This window comes from Galeopterus variegatus, unplaced genomic scaffold, assembly GCF_000696425.1.
Source record: "Galeopterus variegatus unplaced genomic scaffold, G_variegatus-3.0.2 Scaffold394, whole genome shotgun sequence".
Classification (NCBI taxonomy): Eukaryota; Metazoa; Chordata; class Mammalia; order Dermoptera; family Cynocephalidae; genus Galeopterus; species Galeopterus variegatus.
The window spans coordinates 180,685-206,702 of record NW_007726505.1 but is presented as its reverse complement, the minus strand read 5'-3'; the positions used below and the strand labels follow the sequence as shown (position 1 = coordinate 206,702).

The window sequence follows — 26,018 nt, the reverse complement described above, 5'->3', positions numbered from 1 at the left end:
TTTAAAATAATGAGGCCACACTGCAGATTTCACTCAAGCAGAGCGTAGGAGAAGCATCTTCATTTCCCTCACTTATAATCCAACTCACTCATTTCCCATTTTGTGGTTCTCAGGGGCCTCTTCTGGCAGGAGGGAAGGATATCCACCAAGCAGAAGAGCTGTCCGCACCAAGCTGATGTCCACAAATTTGGTGGCACTCTTGCAGCTAACGAGATCAGGGATGCAGCAAAATATATTCAAGCAGAATCCTTTTGCCTCGAAAAGTGCATCATCACCACCACATATCAGTGGTTCTTACGCAGAGGGCCTTGGTGTGCTCTGAGTGACGTGGAGCAGTAGCCTGGCCTAGAATAGCTGAGAGCAGATGTTTCATATGTCACCACTTCCCCCACCCCCACCCCCAGCCCTGGGAAATTTTTATTCTTTAATATACGTGGCATTTTGTTCTTGAGCAAAGCAATACAACTATTTGATCATCTACAAATATCTTCTTGAAACTTGCGTAAGCCCACAATTAATAAGTAGTTTTCCAGGGAGGGGGTGGGGTGTGAAACGTTAGGGTTGGTGTGGAGAGGAATTCCATTAACTGTGTGGTAAAACAAGCTATAGGCTCTGTATTAGTTCCCTATTACTGCTGTAACAGATTGCCACAAGCTTTGCAACTTACAACAACACAAATGTATTATGTCACACTTTCTGTGAGTCAGAAGTCTACATACGGGTTTCCCCCGCTGTCCACCTGGGACTGTGTGTGGCTGAAGCCTTGCCCTTTGCATTTGAAAGTATGTTTGTTAAATGCTTTCCATTGAATTTGCGGAATGCTTACTTGTTGGGAATACATTTACTGCACCGTGTCCTTACTTAAGTCACACCCCGTGACTTGCTGCTCCAAATGTTAAGAAAAATAACTGATGTCCAAATGTACACAATTATAACATAAGAAAAAATTTTACTGAAACAGGTGAATAGTAACATCTTCACCCATTTCAGCCTGTATCCATTTTCTATTGCACACCTAGGTGTCATTTCCAAGACAGATTGGTTCCCAAATTCTTCCTACTGCTAGTTACATGTTAAAAATATCATATTTAGTCACATCAAATATATGCTGGGCTTTTTATCCTAAGACTTAGTATTGGGGGGCCAGCCCGGTGGCGCACTGCTACAGTGTGCCGCTTGGGAGCGCAGTGGTGCTCCCGCCGAGGGTTCGGATCCCACATACAGACCAGTTCCCGCTCACTGGCTGAGCGAGATGCGGGCACGACACTGAGGGTTGCGATCCCGTTGCCGGTCCCAGTCTGGTACGGGCACGACACTGAGGGTTGCGATCCGTTGCCGGACACGAAAAAAAAGACAAAAAGGAAAAAAAAAAAAAAGACTTAGTATTGGGTGTGGGACAAAGCAGTTGCCCAGTCAAGGTTGGTTGGTTTGCTGATTTGAACTGATTTATCTCTCCTATTTCTCTTCTTAGATCTTCCCTCGCAAGTTTAGTGTTGTTTCTGATCATTCACAGGTTAACTATTGAGAGCCTCAGGCCACTGGTCTAAATGCCATCACCGTCACCATTGGGTGTGGGGTCCACCATGCCCCCGTCCTGTTAGGAAGAGCCTACCGAGTATTGTTCAGAGTCTGTGTATCACGTAGCACACAGATGCTTGCATGGCTTCATGGTCATTCAGTGAATATTTCAGTTTCCTACTGTGGGCCAAGACAGTGGTTCTCACACTCTGGTGTGTCTCAGCATCACCTGGAGAGCAGTAGAGTGCACTGAGGTCTGTGCTCATTGAAACAGAAGGGCCTGGGCCTTGGCATTTTTATCAGGTTCAAATTTGCTCCCGATGCGGCAGGGGTTTGAGAACTGCTGGGCTCAGCACATGTGAGGTGAGACCCTCGGGGAGCCCAGCTGCCCCGAGCCAGGGCTCAGCCTGCATACCATTGCCCTTCTCTGTGTGGGGCCTGTCCTGAGCACTGTTAGGTGATAGCAGCAGACCTGGCTTTCTCCGCCCACTAGATGCCAATAACACCCCCCAATGCACACCCAGTTGTAACAACCAAAAATGTCCCCAGATACCCAGACATTGTCCAACATTGCCTGGGGGACAAAATCATCCTGGTTAAAAAACTGCTGGTCTAGATGGAGACAGGCTTGCAAAGAATCCTGCGCTCTTTCATTCTATGGTTACTCAGTGAATTCTGACCAAGTGCTACACAGTGGGGAGCAAAGGACCAACAACCAAATAACATGATGCTCCCCTTCCCTCCCTGAGGTCATGAGAGACCAGATCCAAGCATCAAGTGTTACAGGTGCTCTGCAAGAAGCTCATGCCTGCAGCTACAGAGAGGCCGAGGCAAAGTGGAGCTCTGACTGAGAGGTATAGAGGCAGAAGGAAGGACATTCCAGGCAGAGGGGTCAGTGCAACCTCAGAACCCCAGGCAGCCTCTCTCCATCCCTGGTGGAGAGTCTGGAGGCTCTGAGCTGTGCCCTAGGGGTCCTGGGTATGCCCTGGGTCTGTGCTGTCATATGCAGTGGGTTCTGCCTCTCCCCTGCCTGCCTTGCTGGGTTTCCATCAAGACCATACTAAGCATGTGGCTTCATATTTCAGCTTTGCCTTGGGACTATCTGTGTTTTCTAAAATAAGCTCAGCTCTGCTCTCTGAGGCCCTTTGGGTAGCCCAGCCCCAATCCACAAATCCATATATGGTCTCAGGAAGCAGACCTACATCACACAGAGACCTAGCATCTGGGCTCTGCTGATTATAAATTGGGAGATGAGAGGAAGGAGCCCAGTGAGCACCAGGCCAGAGCTACAAAGGGCTGAGTCAACGGATGGAGCAAAAGTGATTATAGCAGGGCTGGAACCCAGGGCTCAAGGGCATGGGGGTGGGCTTGGTATGAGCTGACTCCAATGGAGGCCAGATCATAAAGGCTGAGGAGCAGTCAGGTGGAGAGAAGAGGAGGTAACAGAGACATAGGAAGAGAATCTAGCCCTGAACCAGAGCATGGAAGCTCTTCCTCCGAGCCTGGGGCTGGAGATGAGAGTGAAACTGGGGCATTTCCGATTGGCTCCAGGCCACAAAGTTGTGCATTTCTGTCCAGCACTCAATCCATATTATGAACAACCACAAGAGAGTTCTTATCTCAGCTAAACAATTTTACTCTTGATGTTATATGCTATCTTCAATTGCTTTTCCTTTCTTTGAAAATTGAGACTGCCCTGAATAATCCAGGATGGGGTTTGTAGTGGCAGAACACAAGTCACAGCAAAGAAGCCTGTATTCAAGTGGTTGAACAGACATCTGATACTACTCTATAAGCATGGAGCACAGAGGAAAATCAGTCATGGTCTACACATGCTCCCAGTTTCCCGCATGTCAATCCCAGGGAAGAGCTGAGTGCACCTAGAATAGCCACCTTGCACTGTGCACCAACAACGTGTCAGGCACTCAGCTAAGTGCTGGGTATACACATAAGAATGACATGCTTTCCACCTTCCAGAATGTTGCGGGGTAGTACTAAGGTGACAGCCTAAATAATTCCAATACAAAATCAATGGTGATCAATAACAGAGGTTCAAAGAATCAGGGAGTGTGAAGGGAGAGGATTGGTTTCCCCAGATCTCCTCCCTTGCTTTTCTCTGCGATGGATTGCTCCTATCCTGCCATCTGAAGTAGAGACACTTCTTTCATGTAAAGTACCACAGTCATTCAGCTGAACGTATGGTTTAAGTTCCACTTTGGATGCTATGAGAGCAGCACTATGTGTTGAATTTGTTTTAAATAAGCGCAGTGAGCAATGGAGGCTCAGAGAAATGAGATGTCAAACAGCACTGAAGATAGGGGAAAGGAGGCAGTCTAACCAGGAGTGAGAGAGATTGGTCTTTTAGTTGGAAGGTATAAAAATAAATTGTGTCTCAATTTTCATCTGTTAGATTAAAAGATTATAGAATCCATGTTAAGTAGAAACTTCCAAATGACACATCAACTGACAATTCAATCAAGATTATAAAGATTATGTCTAAGAATTAGATATTATACACATCTTTGTGCTTTTAACAAATAATCTGCAGGTATTTATTTTAATGCTATGTTTATGCATAGAATTTTGCTGCACCAATTTTTAGCCAGACATGCAAATCACTTTGCTCGTGATGGGCAGAAGGTGGTATAGGGGTGAGGAGGGAAAGCTTCTCCCTTTGCCCTCTGAAGGCTCCCTGAAAATGAACTGACAAAGGGCAGATTAGTGGGAGAAAACATAGCAGCATGCAAAATGTATTAATGCACATATGGAGGGGACTGGAAGTATGAGACCCAAAGGGGCCAGATGGTTGAGGCTTGACTACTGTCTTCATAGTGGAGAGATGTGTGGACGGGAGAGGCAGTCATTATTTTGTAAATGATTTTCTTTGGAAGCTGAGACAAGTTATGGGAAGGGGAGGGGAGACACTGTACAGGAACAAAGCTTGTCTTATTAGCAGCTTCCCAGGTAATCTCATTGTTCAGAGTGGCCCTCAGGAAAGTAGATGAAAAGTCAGTCTGGGCATGCTGACCACTCCTAGCTTCTTGACTTCTCTGGAGGTTCAACTTTTCTGGTCATTTGATGAGATTCCTAGACAGGTAGGATATTAAGACAATTGCATTTCTTTTGAAAAGAAGTTTTCTTAGAAAAGAAAATTTCAGAGTCTTTCCTGGTGCTTCCAGGAAAGAGGGTCAGAAACACCAGGAGTCAGGGGAAGGTCAGAGAGAGACCTTGGTTCTAAGGCTTATTTCTGAGGCCTTTCAATTTTCAAAGCACTCAGCATGCCAAAGTGCCATATTTTGGGGAACTGTCTTCTGCACCCCCCAAAATGGTTAAACTACCACAGGAAGGAGTAATTTTGTAGGTTGGACATTGGCTCATTGTCAATCATGCACTTAGGACCATGATTTTAACTACCCAGTCAGCGATCAACACAGAAGATCACCTGGGTTTCTGTTTTCAAACAGCGACGCATATAGTTAGGTTTCATAGTAAATATGCAGAAACCAAAATTTGAGCTGCAATAAAGTTGTGATGCTTATACCTTTACAATGTTCTGGTAACATGAGTATAATATTTTTATCATAAGCTGACATGACTTTGCCTTGACATATTGATCAAAAGTCTTAAAGAACAACTAATAAAAAGCTAAAAATCATGGTTGAACGAGTAGATCTGGAGTTTGAGGGGAAGAAGGAGGAACAGGAAGCCTTTCTTGCCTCCAAAGAGAAAACCAAATTTTCTCTTAAGATGTGTTTCCCACATTCAGGAATAGTTGAATGAAGTGGAAACCCAAGCCCAAAGGCTTGTAGGCAACAGTTACCCATTGAAAAGAGACATGAGCACTCCTGTATCCATTTAAAAATATACGCTGAGCCTCATCATACCTGCTGGCACTGTGATGACTCCTTCCTCCCCTCCATATCATAGTGTGTGTGTGTGTGTGTGTGTGTGTGTGTGTGTGTGTGTGTGTGTGTGTGTGTGTGTGTGTGAGAGAGAGAGAGAGAGAGAGAGAGAGAGAGAGAAAGAGAGAGAGAGAGAGAGTCTCAGTTCCTTCCCCTTCTCTCCTGAGAACTTAACTTACTAATATCTTTTAGTTCTCAATATCTTAAACATTTCAACATGGTAGCCAATTGATAACATTTTAAATTTCGGAGGAGAGTGGACTAGAATCAAATAGAAACTAGACTAAGGAATAATGCAAAGATTAATATTGGCAACTTCTAATGTTGATAAAGTTGGTCATTCCTATTATTTCCTTTTGGTTGGATCTGTGCATGCAAAGAAATTTGGGCTGATCATTATGAAGTTTATTTGTGAGTCAGGAAACTGCCCACCCCCATCACAAGAATACTCAAGGGAAAGACCGAACCCATCAGTCAAGGAAAAGTGTAGAGGATATTTCAGACTAGGGTGTATCCGAGCTATCCCTAAGGTGCTTTTGAGTCTGGATTCCATAAATTTCCATTTGGAAACTACGGAGAGTCAGATATAATTGCACATTACTATGTCATGTTCTTCTGGCCAAAGAGATCTGATTAGAATTTTTTACACACTATTCTAACACCTTCAAAGCCCAGCCTGTTAAAAATTATTTCAAGGAGGAATGGTCTAAAATGGTCTTTTATGAGGGTCATCTTTATATCTAAAAATAATACCAATGTGCCTCTGTTCTCCCTGATAGAAAGTGAATTCCTCCTCCCCACCCGCTGCCTTGCCTCAACCAGGGATCATGTCAGAAACAAAGGTTGGCCACCACGAGATGGAATTTATAAAATTTTACATAAAAATGCTACCAATATTTGACTAGTTATATTACCTAAGGAAATGAGGAACTTTGTTTATACTTTCAGATCAGCAAATGCCAAAAATACTAATTTAAATGAAGAACCTTTCCCAGTGTTACATTAAAATGCTGATAGAGCCTATTTTAACACATGCTGTGTAACTTTTTAGATATCAGAGAAAACATTTATGTTTGGTAACATTTTAGCATTAGGCCTATTTTCTTTTATTCTAATTCCTAAAAAATATAGTCCATCCATATTCTCCGTCAGGCCCGAGGTCCTTGCTTTCTCTCCTTCATGGACCTCAGTTTTACCCCAGCTTCTTCACTTACTATCTGTGTGGCCTCAGACAACTTCTTGGAGGCTCAGCTTTCTCATCTATAAAAGAGATTTGAGTACAACAGCAAAAGATGTTGTGGAAATGAAATGAGAATACAAGCGTCAATACAACAGTGTGTGCGTGGAGATTCATTCTATTCAACTTCTTCTCCAGACTGTCTCCAAGCTCACAAATCCTTGGGATTGGTCCCAAGGCTGCCCTAGTGGTCAGCAAAGAGCACTGCCCTTCCCCATCCCAACCCTCCCCAAGGAGCAACAGACTGTTCTCAACATCAGCATCACCAAGAGTGTGTAAATCATGTGATTCTACCCCAGATTTTCTGAGTCTGAGACTCCAGCCTGGAGCCCAGCAATCTGTACTTAACACACCTTCCAGGTGATTCTCGGGCTCCAAAACTTTGAGAACCATTACTCTACCTAGATCATTCTGTCTTCATCACTCTCCCGCATGGTCTCAATTCTTTCCATGCCCTTGTACCTTCAGGACTCACCTCCTCCAGCATCCCTGCTGCAGGCAGTGTTCTCCGAAGCCAGTCATTACAGAAATTCTCTACTGGAATCAAATCCTAACTATACGTAGGAAAGGAGGAACAAACTGTCATCTGGTGGAATAACTACAAGCAACCCAAAGCCTCACCCTCAACTAGGATTATCTCATGGCTTTTGTCGGGCTAGGTCTCTGTTTCATAGCTGTACATTCCATTGCAATAGCCCATCTGTTGCCTTCAGCTCAGCATGTGCCAGTGCAGGAAAGAGCTTGGAGCAAGTCCTTCCCATAAGAGCAGCCATGGCATCCCAATGACTGAATTGTCACAGAAACCACTATGTCCTCATGATAAATTCCTAGGCCCCTGGCTGGGCCATTCAGATCACTAAAATATTTCAGTAAGTTGGAAGCTCTGTCTTTGAAAATGTTTCAAACTTCTCAAAGAAGAAGAATCTTTTGAATCAAAAAGCTTCTGATTTCCCCTGTCAATTGTAAATGAAGGTAACCTTGAGGACTTTCTGAAAGTCTCCTGTTCGCAGCAGTCACAGGATTCTGACAGATCACGTGTTAGGAATTCTGCACTTCAGATATCTGTGACATTACCTAAGTCTAAAATGTGTTTGTTGAAGGCATTTCGGCTCGTTAAACCTATATTCTTGATAAATATTCTTTACAAAGCAAAAGAAAGAGTGGCTTCTGAAAACCTATGAGAGGAATTGGTCATGGAGGACGTTCTCTTGGTGACACCCGTGAATGTTGCTGACCGTCCTTGTCTTTGCAGGAATGTGAGTTCGGCGGGGGAGGAGGCCCGCAGGAGGATGCGCGAGTGTGAGGGCCTCACGGACGCCTTGCTGTACGTGATCCAGGCTGCGCTGGGGAGCAGCGAGATCGATAGCAAGGTGGGTTGTGTTTGCATAGACAGAGCATGTTAGAGGAGAAAGCCACCCCGGGACTAGACAGCGGCTAATACCGAGGAGCTAACGTACATGCGTTCAGTCTGCACTTTGTATGAATCCAGAGTTTTCCACACAGGGCTCCTGATCCCAGCCTAGAACTACACACCCAGCTTTTGATAAGCAATGAGTAAAACTTTAGATGAACGTATAAACTTTTGCATAGCACGTCGTTCCCAAGCTCTACTTTTTATTTTGTAAAATTTACTTTAAAAAGCCAAAGGGATATTTAAATTACCTAAAATTTGAATAATACTATATTCTTATGAGGTAGCTTTTTAACAACTGTTCATAATATTAAGTGACATTTAAAAATACCTGCAAAATCTAAATTAATGTTAAAATGCTAAATAAGCGAGCCTGTCAACGTGTTAAATCATCAGTGCCTAGTGATGAGTTTAGTTCACAGGCCAAAATAGAATTGAGTGGACTCTTTCAGTGTTTGAGCTGTTTTGTTTTGTCTTAATTAGATTAGTTTTCATTCCGACTAGATATAAATTTGTAAAGTATTTTCACAATATCCTCATATAAACACAGACTTTACCAATCTTTTTAAAGTAATACATGTGATAAATGTGATATGTTAATAAGCGTTTCTCAAGAGCAACCCTTACTGACATTTTGGGCTGAATAATTCTTTGTTGGGGGCTGTCCTGTGCATGGTAGGACATCTAGCAGCATCCCCAGCCTCTAACCACTATATGCCAGTAGCACCCCTAGCCCCACCCCAGTTGTAACAAACAAAAATGTCTCCAGACATTGCCACCTGTCCTGTAGGGAGCAAAACTGGACCTGGTCGTGAACCACAGCCTTGCTCCCATGTTTTCAACCCCTTTTCTTCATCAGAAGTGCCTTTGGAGTGTTAATAAGCACATCTGCCCAGATCCCATTACAGCCTTCTGGATCTGAATGTCTAAGTCTGATCTCAAGTTTTCGTACCTTTGAAAGTTCATTAGGAGATTGGCTGTGCATCTTGGATTAAGAATCTGCCTTAGTAAATGGAGCTTTGAAATGGACTCTCGCTAATCAGAAATCTGGCATAATGTAGTAGGAAAGTCACATACAGAACTAGTTAGAGTGATCCTGTTCGTTTAGTTGTTAACTGGTTTTGTGGCTAAGTTAGTGTAGCATTTCTCAACCTTGACTACACATTAGACTTACCACAAAATTTAGAAAATTACTGATGCCTGAGCTTTACTCCCCAAAGATTTGGACCCAATGTATCTTCTGGGTACTAGTTTACTCCAGTTATGAACACTGCCTTTTGTCTTATTACTGCCATTTAGTTACGTTTACATCCATTCATTTACTGTGTGATTAATTTCAAAGACAAAATGCAATGTATTAAAGACTTAAGCATTCTCCTTTCATGGGAGCTCTTAATGACCATTTTAGACTTTTTAATATATTGACAGGAAAATTAAATCCCTAAAAACGTGACCAGTCAAGGTGTCTTGAGTATTTACAGATGCCTCTTAGCAGATTAGACACATGATGTTTTGAAAGAGCTACTGAAGGCAATTCACTGAAACAGCAATGCTGAGCATCTTCATATTCATAGCAGTGAGACTGAGGCACTGGGAGACTAAGCCTCTTGCTATGATGGATACTGAAAAAGCTTTAGGGACCCTCTCTGGACCTTGCAGGTGAAAATAAGAGTCAATGGCCTCATCCCTAGGCCAAGTGCCCCTGCCACCATCACTGGTTCAAGAACCAACGTGCTCCATGGCACAAACATCTCTTTTCTGATATTTCAGATGATCAGGACACTTTGGAGATCACCTCTTTTCATATCCACATTTTCCCCTAAAAAGGAAGTTGAAATAATTGGGAGTATTCAGGGCTGGAGTCAGAAGACCAGGATATCCCTGATGGAATGAGGATGGCACTCAGCATGGCATCAGGACAGAGCTGGTAGACTGGGTCATCTGCGCCTCCCACTGGCTGGAGGAGCATACCCAAGTGACCCTAACTCTGTGACAAGGAGGATAATCATAGCTGAACACCAAGGCTGTTGAAAGGGTCAGAAGTGATAAATTGCTCAGCAGTGCTTTGTTGGCTGGATTGTGCCATTGAGTTTTAACGCATTATTATTGTACCGTAATTTCCCACTCAGCCCTCTGCTTGGCCACTTCTGAGCTTCCACAATGACGAGTTAGAGAGGGTAAAAATGAGTACTTGTTCTTTTTAAGGCCAGAGACGTTAATGAATAAGAGCCTGGATTCCATGCAAGTTCACGGCTCAGCTCCCACAATCAGGACAGTTTGTGGAATGGATAACATATGGTAGAGCACTCTACAGACAACTTCCAAATTAGCCCTTTCTAATAGAAAATGAAGAGTCAAAATGACCCTGGCGACCAAGACGAACTGCTAAACGCACTGTTGACGGCAACGGATGCCACAAGCAAAGCCACCAGCTGCCACAGTCCTTCTGCTGGTATCCCATGTCTTTTTTCTCTTTTCTTTTTCCCCATTCCTTTAGAGAAAAGCTCTTGAGTTGGTAACCCACCCAACCCAAGCAGGACTGCTGACCTCCAGGAGGCTTGATGAGCAATGATCTCGATCACCCTTTCCTGCTGCACCTCCCTCCTTCCCTCACCCCACCCTCCCTCTCTCCCTCCAGCTCCTCCCCACATCGTCTCCCTGTTTGCAGGTAGATCATATGGCATTTCTCCAAACTGCAGATTTACTCCCCAGTAGACATTTGTTAAACAGAGAACTGCCAACACTCCCGGGGAAGACGAACAGCAGGATGAGAAAGGAGTTTATTCTCCCAAGTCTTTTTGATGTAAGAAAAATCAGTTTGAGCTGATTTAAAAATCGTTCTGACTCATGCCATAACATTCTCTTGTCAATGAGAGGTTTTTCTCTCTTTCATGCATCTTCCTGTGCTTATCTGCTTTAGTTCCGTTTTTGATGCTGAGAGGATGCTTGAAATAGAAAATCAAGTTGACTCAAAGCCTCTGGGCTTAGCAGCCCGTGAAACCTTGAAAAGCCGACAAGAAAGGTGTGGAATGGCCAAGGCTCCAGAGACATTTCCTGAAAACTGGTTTTCCTAGTTGGTATTTACACTGCCAGTATTAGAGGAAAGGCACAGGCTTCCTGGAACCAGATTCCAGTCACTGGAGGGGGCGTCTCAGGATGTGGATCCTGGCAGCCTCCCAGGACCACAGAGAAGGCACAATCCAGCATGAGTTACCCACAGCCTAGATCTTCTCTCCTTCGTCTGTAGGATGGAATTTTGTTACCGGCCTTGAAAGGTGACCGTTACATAGCGATGCCTGAAAAATGATAGCCAAGTTGGTATGTTTTTTAAAATAAAACAGCTAAGTTCCATTTTTTTCCCATCATTATTTTGCCCTTTTTTGAAATTGGGTACGATATTTTTCCCTCTTCCTATGGTTCTTCAAGTCCAGATCAAAGGTCAAAAGGTCAGCTTTGTTTCAACCAAGAAACTTTTTCCGCAAAGGTTCAGCGAGTAAATACATCAGGCTTTGTGGGCCATGCGGTCTCTGTGACAGCTACTTCATTCTGCCACTGTGGCACGAGAGCAACCGCAGACAGTACAAAAGCAAAAGGGCGTGGCTGTGTCCTGTGACACATTACGTGCGGGCTGCAGGCTGGATCTGGCCATGGACTGCAGTTCACTGGCCCCCTCCTCTTAGCAATCAGAAGTTATTAGAACTGGTATTTCCAGAATCTCCAACTTCATCTCTGAGGCACTGTTCAACGAGCTTTTGCAGTGGGCACTATTCAAAGAGCTGTATCTATTACCTCCTTTCACCCTCACTCTGGCCCTGGGAAGTTGGTGCTGTGTTCATCACCCCCAGTTTATCGTGAGGAAATAGCTGCACAGAGGGATGAAGCACTTTGCCCAGGGCCACACAGCTCATTAAATGGCAGATCCAGGACTCTGTTCCTTCTGAAGGCTCTAGAGGAAAGTCTATTTCCTTCTCTCTCGCAGCTTCTGGAGGCTGCCTGTCTTCCTTGGCTTGTGGCCCCTTCCTCCATCTTTAAAGCCAGCGATGGCCATCACACCCTTTTCATGTCACATTGCTGTGACCTTCCTGCCTCTTTCTTCACTTATGGGACCCTTGTGAATACACTGTACCCACCAGAATAACCCAGACCATCTCCTCGCCTGACAGTCAGCTGATTAGCCCCCTCAATTCCATCTGCAGCCTGCGACATAACCTAACATATTCACAAGCTCCAGAGATTAGGATGTGCACATTTTGGGGGTGGCTATTACTCTGCCTACCACACCTACAAACATTAGCTTACCTAATCCACACAGCCACATAAGAGCTGGATCCTATTGTCCTGTTATGACCATTTCACAGAGGAGGATATTAAGTCCTGGGGACGTTGGGTGCATTATCCAAAGACGCACAGCTCATAGTTGGAGACCTAGGGTTCCACAGGTGTCCAGCTCAACAGCATGTGCCCTTAACCACTGTTTAATCTCTTTACCAAAAAAATGAGTGTCAGCATCTCCAAAAAATCAGTAGAATGAAAACATTATTGTCCAAGGTGATCACAGCACCTCACTTGCTTGGGACAACCCTGGTGTGCACCTATTGCCACTTTTTACAGCCAGAAAGTGCCCTGGTGGGCGGTGAATGTTAGTGTCACCCACCAGGGCTAACAGAAATCCAATATCTGTGCTCTTGGTGGCTCGGACTCCGAACCCTCAGACAGCAGCTATTTGTAAGTGCATGAACTTGGGACCTCTTTTGATTGTAAGCTCTCCTCTCTCACAAGTGAATTTCAATCAACGATGATGGACATTTATAGAAGTAACTACTGTTGATAAGTCGTTTCTTTGGGAGGAGAAAAGGTCGTCAGAGCTTTCCAGGCTTCCCCACATTCTTTCCTGCCAGGGGAGGCTTTAGAAGCCAGTAGCTAAAAGCATCCAAACAGAAATGGGTACATGGAGATTGATTGCTTTTCCATGGTGAAAGAGTGGCGTGCTGGTTAGTTTTTATTCATTTCTCCTCTGTTTCCTTTTTGGGTTCTCCAGACCGTTGAAAACTGTGTGTGCATTTTAAGGAACCTCTCGTACCGGCTGGCAGCAGAAACGTCTCAGGGACAGCACATGGGGACAGATGAGCTGGACGGGCTGCTCTGTGGTGAGGCCAATGGCAAGGATGCGGAGAGCTCCGGGTGCTGGGGCAAGAAGAAGAAGAAAAAGAAATCCCAAGATCAGGTGATGGGGCTGTGCATGCAACCATCCCCTTCCCTAGTTACAACCTGAATATTTTGTCTGTATCTATAGATACGGGGCTCTGCATTTCCAATGTGTCTGCACAGTTTTCCTGTGGGAATTTCACAGCTGAGACGGTGGCACATTAAATGATTTCCCATGTCTTGCAGCTGAACCAAGATAAGAAATTTAAAAAAAAGAAAGAAAGAAAAAAGCCATCCAAGTCCCAGGCAGGCTGTGACATTGCAGCTCTTAGAGTAGCGGGAGACCCAGGTGCCAGTTCTTCCCTGTGTCGATTCACACATTTGCTGAGGTCTTTGTTGGGGCAGGCTGGGTGTCCTGCAGGTGGAGGGCATGCACAGAACAGGACACGTGGTAGAAAAAGGGAAGCTGAGGAGAGAGGCACAAAAAACCAACATGTATTTCATAGCAGGTTTTGAAATGTTTGGATATGCAATCTTGCACTTCTGTTGGAAATGGTGATAACATCTAAGAACAGGATGGCCTTAGAAACTTGGCTTTGGGGGACAATTCAGATGAAGTCAGAACATTTTCCAGCTGCAGGACGTCTCTGCAGAACAGAATGGGCTTCACCTCATGCAGCTGTGAGTGGGTCCCCTGCAGTGAAGCAAAGGCCCGTGGGCAGCAACTTTCAAACCTGGGGCCCCAGAGCAGCCTCTTCCTCTGTCCCCAGCAGCCTCTGAGAGGCTGAACCCATCTCCCATGGACACCACCAGGAAAGGGAGTGGTAGGAAGAGCTGGCCTTTCGGCTGCCCAAAGCCCACCCCTGAGGATTTTTCCATTTCACCCAGACACTGTGGTCTCATGTCCACCTTTCCCTGGACACTGTGGTCATACATCTAGTATTCCCTGGACACTGTGGTCATACATGCACCTGCTGAGGGTCGTACTAACCCAGGATCTGGCTTTGCTCAGCAGTGGACCACTGAGAAAGAGGTACAGATCCCACGACACTCTGTCTTGCTAGGTTTTGAATTCAAAATAAAAAAGCAAATGTATTTGTTGAGGTCACAGCACACTGTTTTCTAAACTATATTAAGCAATAGGTTTACTTCAAGAGAAGGTTAAAGAAAAATAGTTTAGTTACAGGAAGGATTAGTGGGAATGCATTCTTAAGTCTAGTTCCTGGCTCCTCCTTGAGTGCGACGACAGTGTGGTTTTAGATTTCAATCCTCCGGCTGTTCACAACCCCTGTAGGCTGCACCAGGCCTTCCCACAGTTTCTGGATCTGCATGTTCCAGCTGACACACACCTACAGTTTAGGAGATTCGTGCTCATTGACTCTATGATGGTGACCTTCCACTCTGAGAACTGAATTCACACCCTGCTTTTTTCTCCTGTCGTGAGTCAGTGCTCTGTGTTTTCCATCCTTTCCCTGAGCAGGAGCCTTTTAAAAATGATTGAGTTGTCGTTCTCAACTCACTCGGCCACTGAAACTGCCCCACCAGGGGAGTTCAGCGGTCAGCCAGCAGGTGTTCACAGGACACCTCAGTGCCAGGCATCGGGCAGGGTGCTGTCTCACCCATCAGGGTTGCAACTGCTACTTCAGGGGGCCATACCACTATGTGATCTGGACATTTTCAACTTCAAATCAACTAAAACATGGGCTAACAAAGGTAAAATGGGTTCTTTTAATCTTTTCCCTTTGCTGTACTCTGTTACCACGGAGCCCAGTCCCTGCACTGCTTTGTCCTGGAAATGTGAGTGAGCACAGTAAAGGCTAAAAGGAAGAAAAGCATCTGGGCAGGAACACGGTGCTTCCCAACTTGCCCAGAGATGATAATCCCCCAGGTCTCACCCAAGACCGAAGGACTCAGTATCTCATGGATGAATCCCAGGCACGTTTGGAAAGCAAACATGGGAAATCGCATTAGTGCAACCTTAGCCATGGCTGCAGAGACTGCAACTGAGACTGCATCCACCCTGATGTGAGGGTTTCGCCTCCAGGGTTTGAGCTGCTGCTCAGATTCCAAAGTGCATCCCTGCTGCTGCTGCACCTGACCCTGACATCAATCCCTTTCCCCAACTCTGCCAAGATGCACTTACATGGATTTAAATCTTTCAAGTGACAGGTGAAATTAGGGGTTGATTGGGTTCAGAGAAGGAAGCAGTCCAAGGAGAAGGAGTATTTGTGGGCTTCACCTCATGATACAGCCCTTCTTTCCAGAAGTTCGCTACCTCCGTGAAATCCTGCGGTGGGTGATTTTCTAGGCTTAGAATGCTGTATTTTAAACCTTATTTTGTGATATTGATGAGCTGTTTTCCAAGTTTAGTACCATAAATTCATTAATAGAATTTTATTATTTTTACCAAAAGTCCAAGTGAAAATTTATGTGGTTTATTTGTTCCATTTTTTTCTTACAATATTCTTTAAGGGAAAAAGGAAGAGACTTCTTTAAGAAAGTTTCCCTGATACTGCTAGAGGTCAAAATGCAGTGGAAATTTTTTGTTTATAAAGAAGCTTTGAAGTTAGGATTTCAACCAAATCATAGTTGTTTTTTTTTTAAGGTCTTTTAACATGCTCTAAATGAATACAAAAACATTTTGAAATACCAGAAAATTCGATATCAAGCTTCGTGAGGATGTAAACATAACAATTATGCTTGTCTGAAAAACCATTTAATGTGTTTTGTCAAGTTCAATATATATAAAAGTGGTCAAAAGTAAAAACTACCATGCATTTAAAGACTGGTGGATGGTAGGCAAAGTTGAAAGGGCTGGAGATGGGGATGACAGTAAAGGCAGAATGTAAGATTAAATTAAAAGGAGAGGAATGAAATAGGAGAGCGTTCTCAAACCTAGTGAGCCCCCTGGCACCGAGGCCAGGACTGAGTCTAGGTCATGACACCTGCTGGGGAAGGTTGGCACTGCCTCTGGGGTCTCAGCAGGAAAAAGGCAGTGGTTCCCCCTGAGGATTTCCAGTGGTGCTTGGCACTTGGAGAATGCAGGTCACCATTCCAATATGGGTGTCCGGGAGTCAAAAGGAATTCAAGAACAGCTGCTGCAAGTGAGAGGAGGAGCCACGGCCCTAATCCATCACTGTTAACAGGTTGCAGCAAGGTGGCAATGCAAACGTTCCATTCCAAGGCCCATCTAGGACAAAGCATCCCCGTCTTTGCTCACACAGCAAGTTACCTTCAATGCCTGGAAACGGATTTAAATTGCCTAGAAGCTTCCAGAGAGTTCTAGGTCTACAGCTTTAAAGATGGTCAGAGATCATTTGTCCCCTCGAACCTCTTCTGAGGGCAAAGTCATGCTTTTAAAGAATTTTTAGTGATTAAAGATAATATATAATACAAGTAAAGTGAAGAAAGTAATGTAAACACAGGTGTAGATATAGACATGGATATGGATGAGATATATATAGAAAAAATATGGCCAGTTTTATAATATATGTATATGCAAATACAAAATATATGCATTTACAGAAGGTCTGTTTCTAGAAAAAGTAGAGTAAACATCAAAGAGAAGATAATGATCAATTCCTTTTGTACTTATGTATTTACAAATATTCCAAATGAAAATTACATTTGTAATCTTTTCAAATGGCATTTAAAAATAATGTCCAAAAAGCACTAAAGTGGCTAAGTCCAGGTATGCTTATAAAAATGTGTGTTTTGTTTTCTCTTAAATTTAAGATGCCTCAGAGAAAAGTGTAAGGGACTATGTAAAATGAAGGATTATCTAGTCCACAACAGAGACCTCCTGGGACAGAGGAGCCAGATACTGTGACAGGAAGCAAAAATGACGAAAATCATAATTGGTTTAATGATGGCCTCTGGACCCCATTCTATTCCAGAAATTGATGTTGACTGTTATAGCTGGCATTGGTATTCTGGACCTTAAAAAATATTATAACATTCTTTAGGTCAGATTTAGTTATAATGAAAATCTCAGAAACTTTTTTATTAAATCCCTGGTAGGGATAATTCAAGAAAATACATGATACACAGATAGGTTGCATTCATGCTGTTATTTCAAGAAATGGGTGCTATTGAAACATTCTAGAACCATCTGACTGTGATCCCCCGTGTGTGGATGTGTTTGACACCTCTGTGCATCACATGGACTTTGCAAACTCATTCATTTCTGACTCTGTGTAAAACTCCTGTTGCTGAATTATAAGAAATTGCTAGTTTCTCTAATTTGGGGGGTGGAACCTCTCCCAAAGCAGCCACATGTCATATGCCAAGGAGACCTACCTCACCTGGCAGGATCCTTCCTTCCCTCCAGCATGGCTTTGTGCCACCAGCTTTCACCACAGGGTAGGGGAAGGTGGGGGACAGTCTGAAGATTGGATTACACGGAAATAGAAGGAGATGAAATTGATTTATGTACTTTTTGCGCCTTTGCTAGAAATAAGCATTTTTTTGTTTTTCAATTTGGAATATGGCCAAGGATCCTGTGATAGTGTCCTGGGGTTGGTACTGCTCACATCAGACCTGGGTCTTCACGACTACTCAGTGTGAGCTTGATCATGTACCGAGAAACCCACCGAGAGAAAAACAAAACTAAACCAAGCAGGATCCACTAGAACCGAAAGCCTCTCTCTTTTCTGCTTATAAATCACTTAAAAGTTTTAAAATTCAAATGTGTAAAAAAAAAAAAAAATCTATGCATATGGGTGAGGACTTAAACGTATCACAATTCAAACATGATTCTAATCCAGTATTTTAATATGGTATATCCAGTATTTTTCTCTTGTGATAGTCTTTGTTTTACAACTTTCAGTATGTGTTAGTCAATTAAGAGTAAATGTTTTTGCTCTTTTCACCTCTTTCTTAAGTTGCAGATGCCAAATACATTGATTAGTGGGACGTTTCACTTATGATACTTGGCATGATATTTTATACGCTAAAGCAATAGGAATGGACTTCTGTGTAAAGCTCTAATGCCCACTTACATATTCCACGATGAAAGATACATGCCAGCAGAACCTCCAGGGCTCCCTCCCAGTGCACTTTCCTAGCCCACCCTGAGGTCCCACGGGCCAGCCTCCAAGCTTCCGCTCACGCTGTTCCCCTGCCTGGCATTCCCTTCCTCTTCCTCCACTCCTGGAGGATGGTTCTTCAAGACCGAGTAAAACATCACCTCCACCCTGATGACTTCCCCCAAGTAAAAACTTAATCACTCCCTAATCTACTTCTGCGTAATTTTATCTAAACTTCTCTCCCAGTCTTTATCGTACTATGAACAGGTGCAGTTGATCCCCATAGAGAGTGAGTTTTCTGTGTGGTCTTATTTCTGTCTGTGACCTGGCACCAATTATGCTAAATGACAGTCAATCTGTCATGCCTGATGGCCTCTAGCTCTTGCTGTGGGTTTCTTTCAGGTCAATGCTCATAATTGTGACTTTCCCAGATTCGTCTGTTTCTTTCCTGGTGAAGCTTTGCCTCCAAGGGCTGCTGTGAGCCAAGTACATTCCATAGTCTTTCTCCTTTTATATGTTTCAGACTGTTCTCCAGCTTCTCAGGACAGTGCTACGTCTTATCACATTGTTAGTCAGTATTCTGAATCTGCAATCACCACCAAACCTCATGCACATTCTATATTACTGTTATCATCTACGAACTTAAAACACACACACACGAAATGTATATGTGTGTATCTCAAAGTATCCCTGGAGAAGCAGTACTTTTAGTCATGCCAGACTAAACAAATGCTGTGATCTGAAGGTGTCAACACATGGCACGTGTTGAATGGTATTATACTGGTGTCATGAAATCATTTAATCATGAAATTAAATTTAATACCATTTAATCATCATAGATATTAAGTGGTATCATGGAATCCCATCGCCCGCAACGTTCCATTGGATTTTCAGGACTTTGCAGGAGCCTCACACATTGCCCACTGTGTCCTGTGGATGCTGTTGGCCCAAAATTGAGATTCTGAGACTAAATAGCATGCAGTGTCCCAAAGCACAAACATGAATTTTATTATTAGTTCCAATCACCACACTGGATGCTTGAACTTTAAATCACAGTTTCTCCTTATTTCAGACAAAATAGATGTTATTTATAAATATAAATATATATGTATACACATAACACATAAACAATATGTGAGCAAAATAGCAGTCAGCTCCAAGAAGAAAATAATATACACACCTCCACCATCCCCCCACCAAGAGATTCATAATTACAGTTTATACCTGGACACATATCCTTTCAGATCTTTTTCTATCCACATTTATGCCTAACGTTGTTTAACCCTTCAAAATACCATTGCACACTATCAGTTCAAGTGTGAGTTAGGGGCCATATCAGACAGCCGGGTTCACAGGTCTGGTGGTGGATAAGTGTCCCTGCCTCTCACAGAGTCCTCAGCAGCCAGGCTCCTATGTCTTACAGGACTGTCATTTTTAGGAGGCCATGCTCCTTCTCACTGTCCAAGATGGTTCCACATGGCCACAGTCCAGGAGCAGAAATGGGAAAAAGGAGACAGGAGCTGCCCCCCTCCCTGTGCTCACATCCCTGTGATGGCCTCCAGGCTGCAAGGGAGAGACTGGGAAGTGTCGTCTTTCTGTGGGACAACCATGACCCTGGGTGAACCTTGGGTATTCTCTTAATAAAGAAGTGCAGGTTGCAGTGGTATATTAGGGGGAGGTGATAGGAAACAGTGCGCCCCTAGCTACCTGCACCCAGGTGACCGCTCCCACCGCCTGTCTTAGCACACTGCGGAGAACAGGTGGGCACATGTCCACTCTGCTCCGTCCACTGTTTGACAATTTATCGTGTGACACAGCGTGACCTCTTTCCTTGCCAGTAAATAGTGCTTTACACCAGAATGTGGAAGAACTACCGAGAAGGCCACTCCAGAACCAATCCCTTCTTACTAGAAAATTAGGTGGCTTCCAAATTTTTCCTAACGTAAACTGGTATAAACTTCTGGGTAGTGAAATCTCGTCTACCTCCTTAATCACTTCTTAAAGATAAATTCTTAAAAGTGAAATATCTAGACCAGATGAATGTTTTTAAGGCTTTCAGTATGCAAACCAAAACTTATCTTAATCATTCCAAATGTCAGTGACAGTTTAAGTACGTGGCCTTGGTTTTTTTATCATCACTTGATGGATCTGCCCTTTGTGACATTTTCAATGCTCTTAGGCTTTCATTTCCCAATATCACAGGTTGTTTTCTTTGTTCCAGACAGTTTTCATTTTCTTATTAGTAACCATCCTTTTTTTATTTGCTGCTTAATGCCATTTCCTTTCTAACCATCTGCTTATCTCAGCTGCCACTCGCTGCTCTTGGCTGGTTCCAGTACATCCCCACTCCGCTTCCACCTCACCATATGCCAGGAGCTTGTAGACTCAAGACAAGGTATTTCATGGCCTGGAAGCAGCAAGTCACACGAGCCTGCAAAGATCACGGCTGCACGCGCTTCTGCAGCAGCTCCCCTCTGCCGCTCTCCATGAATGAACGAGATTCTTCTACTTCTTCCTCACTTCTCACAGAAAACATATCCCATTGCCTAAAAGTACTGCTCTTTTCTTAGTGAGTTTACAGATTTACACCTCTGTTTCAGCTGTCTCAGTTTTCTTAGTTACATTTTACCACTCAATACTCCATGCCATAAATACTCTGCATTGTATGTTACTAGACCAGGGTTTCTCAACTTGGGCACTGTCGACATTTGAGGCCAGATAGTTCTCTGTTGTGGGGCACTGTCCTGTGCAGGGTAGGATGTTTATCAGCATTCTTGGCCTCCAACCTTTACATGCCATTCGCACTACCTCCCCCAGTTATGACAACCACAAATGTCTCCAGACATTGCCACTTGTCCCACCAAAGATATAAACAAGCAACCACGACCACAGGATTATCCAAAGGAGGTTGGCATGTCAGGGACAGAGCCCCCTTAGAAACCACAAATGTCTCCAGACATTGCCACTTGTCCCACCAAAGATATAAACAAGCAACCACGACTACAGGATTATCCAAAGGAGGTTGGCATGTCAGGGACAGAGCCCCCTTAGAAGGCAGGTAACTGGGAGGAGCATGACCCAGGTCTCCCTAGATGTGGAAGGGAAGTTAGGAGCAGAGAGAATTCTGGATGGGCATTAGTGGTGTGCAGCCTTGACAGCATTCCTCTGTGGAGCACAGCATAACGGCCGCTTCATTTTGCCAGTCTCTGGAGTAGGCAGCATCACCAGCCTCCCTCTGACAGTTCCTGAGGGATGTGTGCCACCCCTACACATGGAGGTGAATCAGCAAGGCTATCCCTAAATCTGTTTTGTTCTGATACTTTGTTCAGAAAACACCCTATCCTGCCTCTAATGTGAGCTTCTAATCTCTCACATGCAAGGAGAGCCTGGAGACAGGGCGGTGCCACATACATACAGCTAATTAGCCAGCAGCTCTGTCCCTTTTTCGCACAGCCTCAGCCTCAGCTGCAGCCAGCATCTTCTGAACAGCTCCCGGAGGAAATTAGACACTAGAGTTAACACTTTTGTTTGAAATTCTCAAGAATCTACACAAAGAATCCTTTCTCTTCTAGCTCTTTACATTTAATTGGAGTTTTTAAATATCCATCACCTCTATCTCCCCCCTTTTCCACCCCCAAAAGAGCTAAAAGTGGTCATGAAAGACTGTAACAGCAAAATCAATTAGTAACTCTGCTGTTCAGACTAAGCCAAACAAGAGAGGCAGGCGGGGAATGGACTTGGGTTTTGATTGTTGTTTTTTTAAAGTACTTACTGTTGGCTGCAGCCTAATTAAACCAAACCCTGCTTGAGAGTGCATTCCCTGACAGTTTACGAACTTAGAGCCGGTCTTCTCTCTCCCTACATTTTGCAATGTGTGACTTCTCCTGTGAGGGAAGAGTGGTTTCTTAAAATCAGAATGTTTCCCTGTTGTTGCAGATTTATTCAGTTTATCTTGCAGTATCTCTGGTCTGTTGTTTATTTCTCCGAAATCCCTTAAAAAACAAAAGTTAGCCAGCACATATGTGATGGCTGTGATGCTCCCTAATTGGTAGAGGAATCTGGGTAATAGAGATGCATTCCGCTGGTGAAACCAGCCTTTTCTGTTTATGTTCCAAAGATACGGCTCAGCAGAAAAGGTCTTTTTTGTACAGAGACATACCTGGCTGAGGCTATCAGAAGCCTGTGCTTTTCCTAAGAGACTTTTCTGTTTATGTTCCAAAGATACGGCTCAGCAGAAAAGGTCTTTTTTGTACAGAGACATGCCTGGCTGAGGCTATCAGAAGCCTGTGCTTTTCCTAAGAGAATACCGTTCTCCCTGTTCAAGTGAGTGCTTCTTGTTTGCATTTCCCTCCTATGCAGCCCAGTGTGTTGGAGATCAGAGAATCTGGCTGTTGGAAGCTGGTTGAGCACAGAGGAGAAGACACTGGCTTGTAACTCTCATTCAACTGGGGCTTTTAGGAATGTAATAATTAAAGTAGTCCTGCGAGTCTCTGTATCTTAACAAACCCCACATTTACAGACTCTTTGTAACGTGCATTGACATCTTCCCTTTCTGGTTTTTTGACTTTCTGATTTTTATCCCTAACTTACATCTTTCTCTTCATATAGGGAGCAAATGACTTCTGCTATTCTATCCTCAAACCACCTGAGATAGAAATCTTTCGAATAGAATTTAGCCCCACAGGGAAGCCAAAGAATTTAAAGCAAGTCCAAAGAAAGATTTTTTTCTTTTCTTTTTTTCTTTTAACCTACGCATTGGACACATTCCTGCACTTACATTATTTTCTTCCTAAGAAGAAAGCTCTTACAGTGGCCATCATATATTCTCTGTCCCGACCGTGACCACATCAAACAGCATCATGTCTAAATTTCAGCAGTCCATTGGCTTCTAACTGGGAAGGCTGGTATTCTCTTCCTTTCCAAAAGATTTTGAGCATTGACTTTTTAATGAGAGAATACATGTTCTCGATTCTATACAATTTGAGTGATATAAACTGTTTGCCAATTTTGTATTGATACTAATCATGCAGTCACATATTTGAAGGCAGTAAAGGAAAGTGCTGATTTTATGTGATTGTGTGAGGCTCTATTTGGGATGACAAAAGAATCTATTTGTTTGTTCCATGATCTACTGTCAGTATAATCCTCCATATACACTCATTGCTTTGCTGCCAGCCTGTCCCCAGAAGAGCTTCATGGCAGAAAGGGCGTGGTAAAACTAGAGGGTCCTTGTGACGTGAAGTTTTCTTAATGCTTACTCTGCTATCCATGAAAAAATAAATCTCAAAAACTGTCCTACCCACTCAATCCTTAGCTTTATGACCTCTAAATATGTATGTAAAATTGAAAATTCCTTTAAATAAGACGATGTACAAGAGGAGATTTAATGCTAGAAATATATGCTCTGATATTTTTTCCTGATTAGCAAGTGAATGACTTGCACAAAATATAATTTAAACATTTAAGTAATACCTTTAAGAGTCAAGAGCTGCCAGAACGTTTGCGAGTTTTGTTTGCTAAAATATAACGGATGAAAATAAAAATGTCACACAGAATTGCAGAACATTTGTCTAACTCCCTAGTATGAAGAGTAAAGCTATGAAAAAGGGATATTTTCACAAAAAATTTTTCCCAAGTTGGAGCAAGATGAAACCCAGAAAAAACTTTTTTAAACCACAAATGCCTTTCTTTTCTTTCTCTTTCTTTCTCTTTGTGTACACTGCTTGACTTTTAAATTGCAACCTGAGGAATGAAGATAAATACATATATACGTGTGTGTGTGTGTGTGTGTGTGTGTGTGAAATAACTGGCAATAATGCAGATAATATAATCTAAAAATATTGTCCTGGCATTGCCCTGTCGTTTTCCTGCAGATATTTTGTCTCCTTGGTTGCACTCTCTTTTTGTTACATAGAATGTTCTCTCTCCTGACTTGATGACCTTTTGCTTCTTTACATATCATTATCACATTTCAAGCTCTTAAAGAATTTTTGGTAATATATCCTCAGGCTATAATCCAAAACCAACAGTTTGTAACAAGTTTATAAATTGAGTCCTGTGTTCTTAAAGACTAAATCGCTATAGGGTCAGTGCTTTGACTGTGTCAAAAGATCAGCCATTGCTTCCCTTCAGGTAACATACCGGTTCTGTAGAAATTTTAGGATAGAGGCATTTATATTTAGAGTTATAAATGCTTTGTTTCCACTTTGGTAAAAGAATTGCTTATCCATGATTTCTCATGGACCCTCACTCTAGAAGAAGGCTGGCATTAAAACTTTGCATGTGAGGAACTGCCTCACCTGCTCCAGTCTGGTCCTAACCTCATGATTGCCCTCTTGTCTTGTAGGTAGGTGTTGATTGCTGGAAATAATGTCAAGTATGTTAACACAATTTTTTAAGTAAAGAAATTGGAGGAATTTATTTATTTACTGAGGTCATAATCGGTATGCTATTCTAGGCATTGAAATGCAGTAACATAATAGCAATAGATAGACCTTTACATAACTCAAATACATGATACATTTCATAGGTGATGAAAATCTATTTTTAATGAAAAACTGATACCTTTTCCCCATTACCTCAATAAAAGTGTGAAGAAAGTATACAGATAAAGGTCTGGCAGATACATTGACTGGTTTTGAAAGAGTTCTTTATCGTTAGTATTAACATGCCAGGGTGCCATCAACATCCTGAAATAGCAAAGAATCCCCTTTGAACTTGATCTCTAGTTGCCATCAAAGATATCTGTATTCACATCAGTTGTCCTTTTATTTCCTTCAGATTCTCTCTGTAGCCATTAAGAAGGGATTGTAATAAAAGGTATTTAAGAGCTACATAGATGACATGTCAGAGCAGAAGAAAATTGTCTACTGATTTGACCATTTATCCTGCTTTATGGCACAGAAGTTAGAAAAGGAGAACAAGATGAAACCCAGCAAAAGATAAGACAGCTGCTGTTCCGTCTTCTTTACACTTCAGCTGTTACACTTTGTAATGAGCATGCAAATACTGCTTCTATATACCTCCCGCGCTTATATCAGCTCTTCCAGGAGAGGGAAACCTCATCCACGTTGAGTTGGAAATTTCATATGCTTATTTTTCCAAAAATTATTAGATCTTCATATAATAGCTTAAAATTTTTAAAGAGATGACAAAATAGAAAAGGAAACAAACAAAAAACCCAAATGAAATAATTTTTCATTTCCTGTTACACTGGCAGACAGAGTCACTTCCTCAGGCTGGTTTCTTTGGAGAAGCCAACGTCACTATTGCTTCACCATCAAAGCTGACAGACACTGAAGATACGAAATGACTGATGTCTTTCCCTAGCGCTATCTTTCTATTCAATGCCACGAGCCAGTCTAGAATGATGAACCAGGTGCAATGTGGCAGGGCTGGTTCACTCTCATTGTTTTATACATTTAATGTGCTGGTTTCATTGATAGGCTGTTCACAGATGCAAAGTCATCTTTGAATGATTGAGATGTGACTTTGCTTACAAGAAAAAGGAGTGAGTGTCCTTGTTATAAAGTTAAAATTGAGTGACATGCTCACTGAAAATGACCTTTAGTGGGATGTTCAACATCCATTCATGGAATGTCAATCATCTCTAAGCTTTAGCTTTGCCTTAAACTAAACCATGTCCTAATTGAGAAGAAGAAGACATGAGATTTTAATTTTTCTCTTGGAAAATAAATAATGAGATTATTTGTGACAGTTAACTTTACGATATCTCTATCAACATTTCCATTTTCATGTTGCCAGGATATGAAGTAAAC

At 42.9% G+C, this 26,018-nt stretch overlaps 1 protein-coding gene across 1 annotated transcript in view; it reads left to right on the top strand.

Moving 5' to 3' along the window:
* Positions 1 to 26,018, top strand: part of CTNND2 (catenin (cadherin-associated protein), delta 2) — a 449,347-nt gene that overhangs the window by 281,764 nt on the left and 141,565 nt on the right. Inside the window, exons 7-8 of the mRNA XM_008568289.1 lie at positions 7,910 to 8,027; positions 13,107 to 13,292. Of these exons, the coding sequence (XP_008566511.1) occupies positions 7,910 to 8,027; positions 13,107 to 13,292 (304 nt within the window). The remainder of the gene's footprint in view (positions 1 to 7,909; positions 8,028 to 13,106; positions 13,293 to 26,018) is intronic.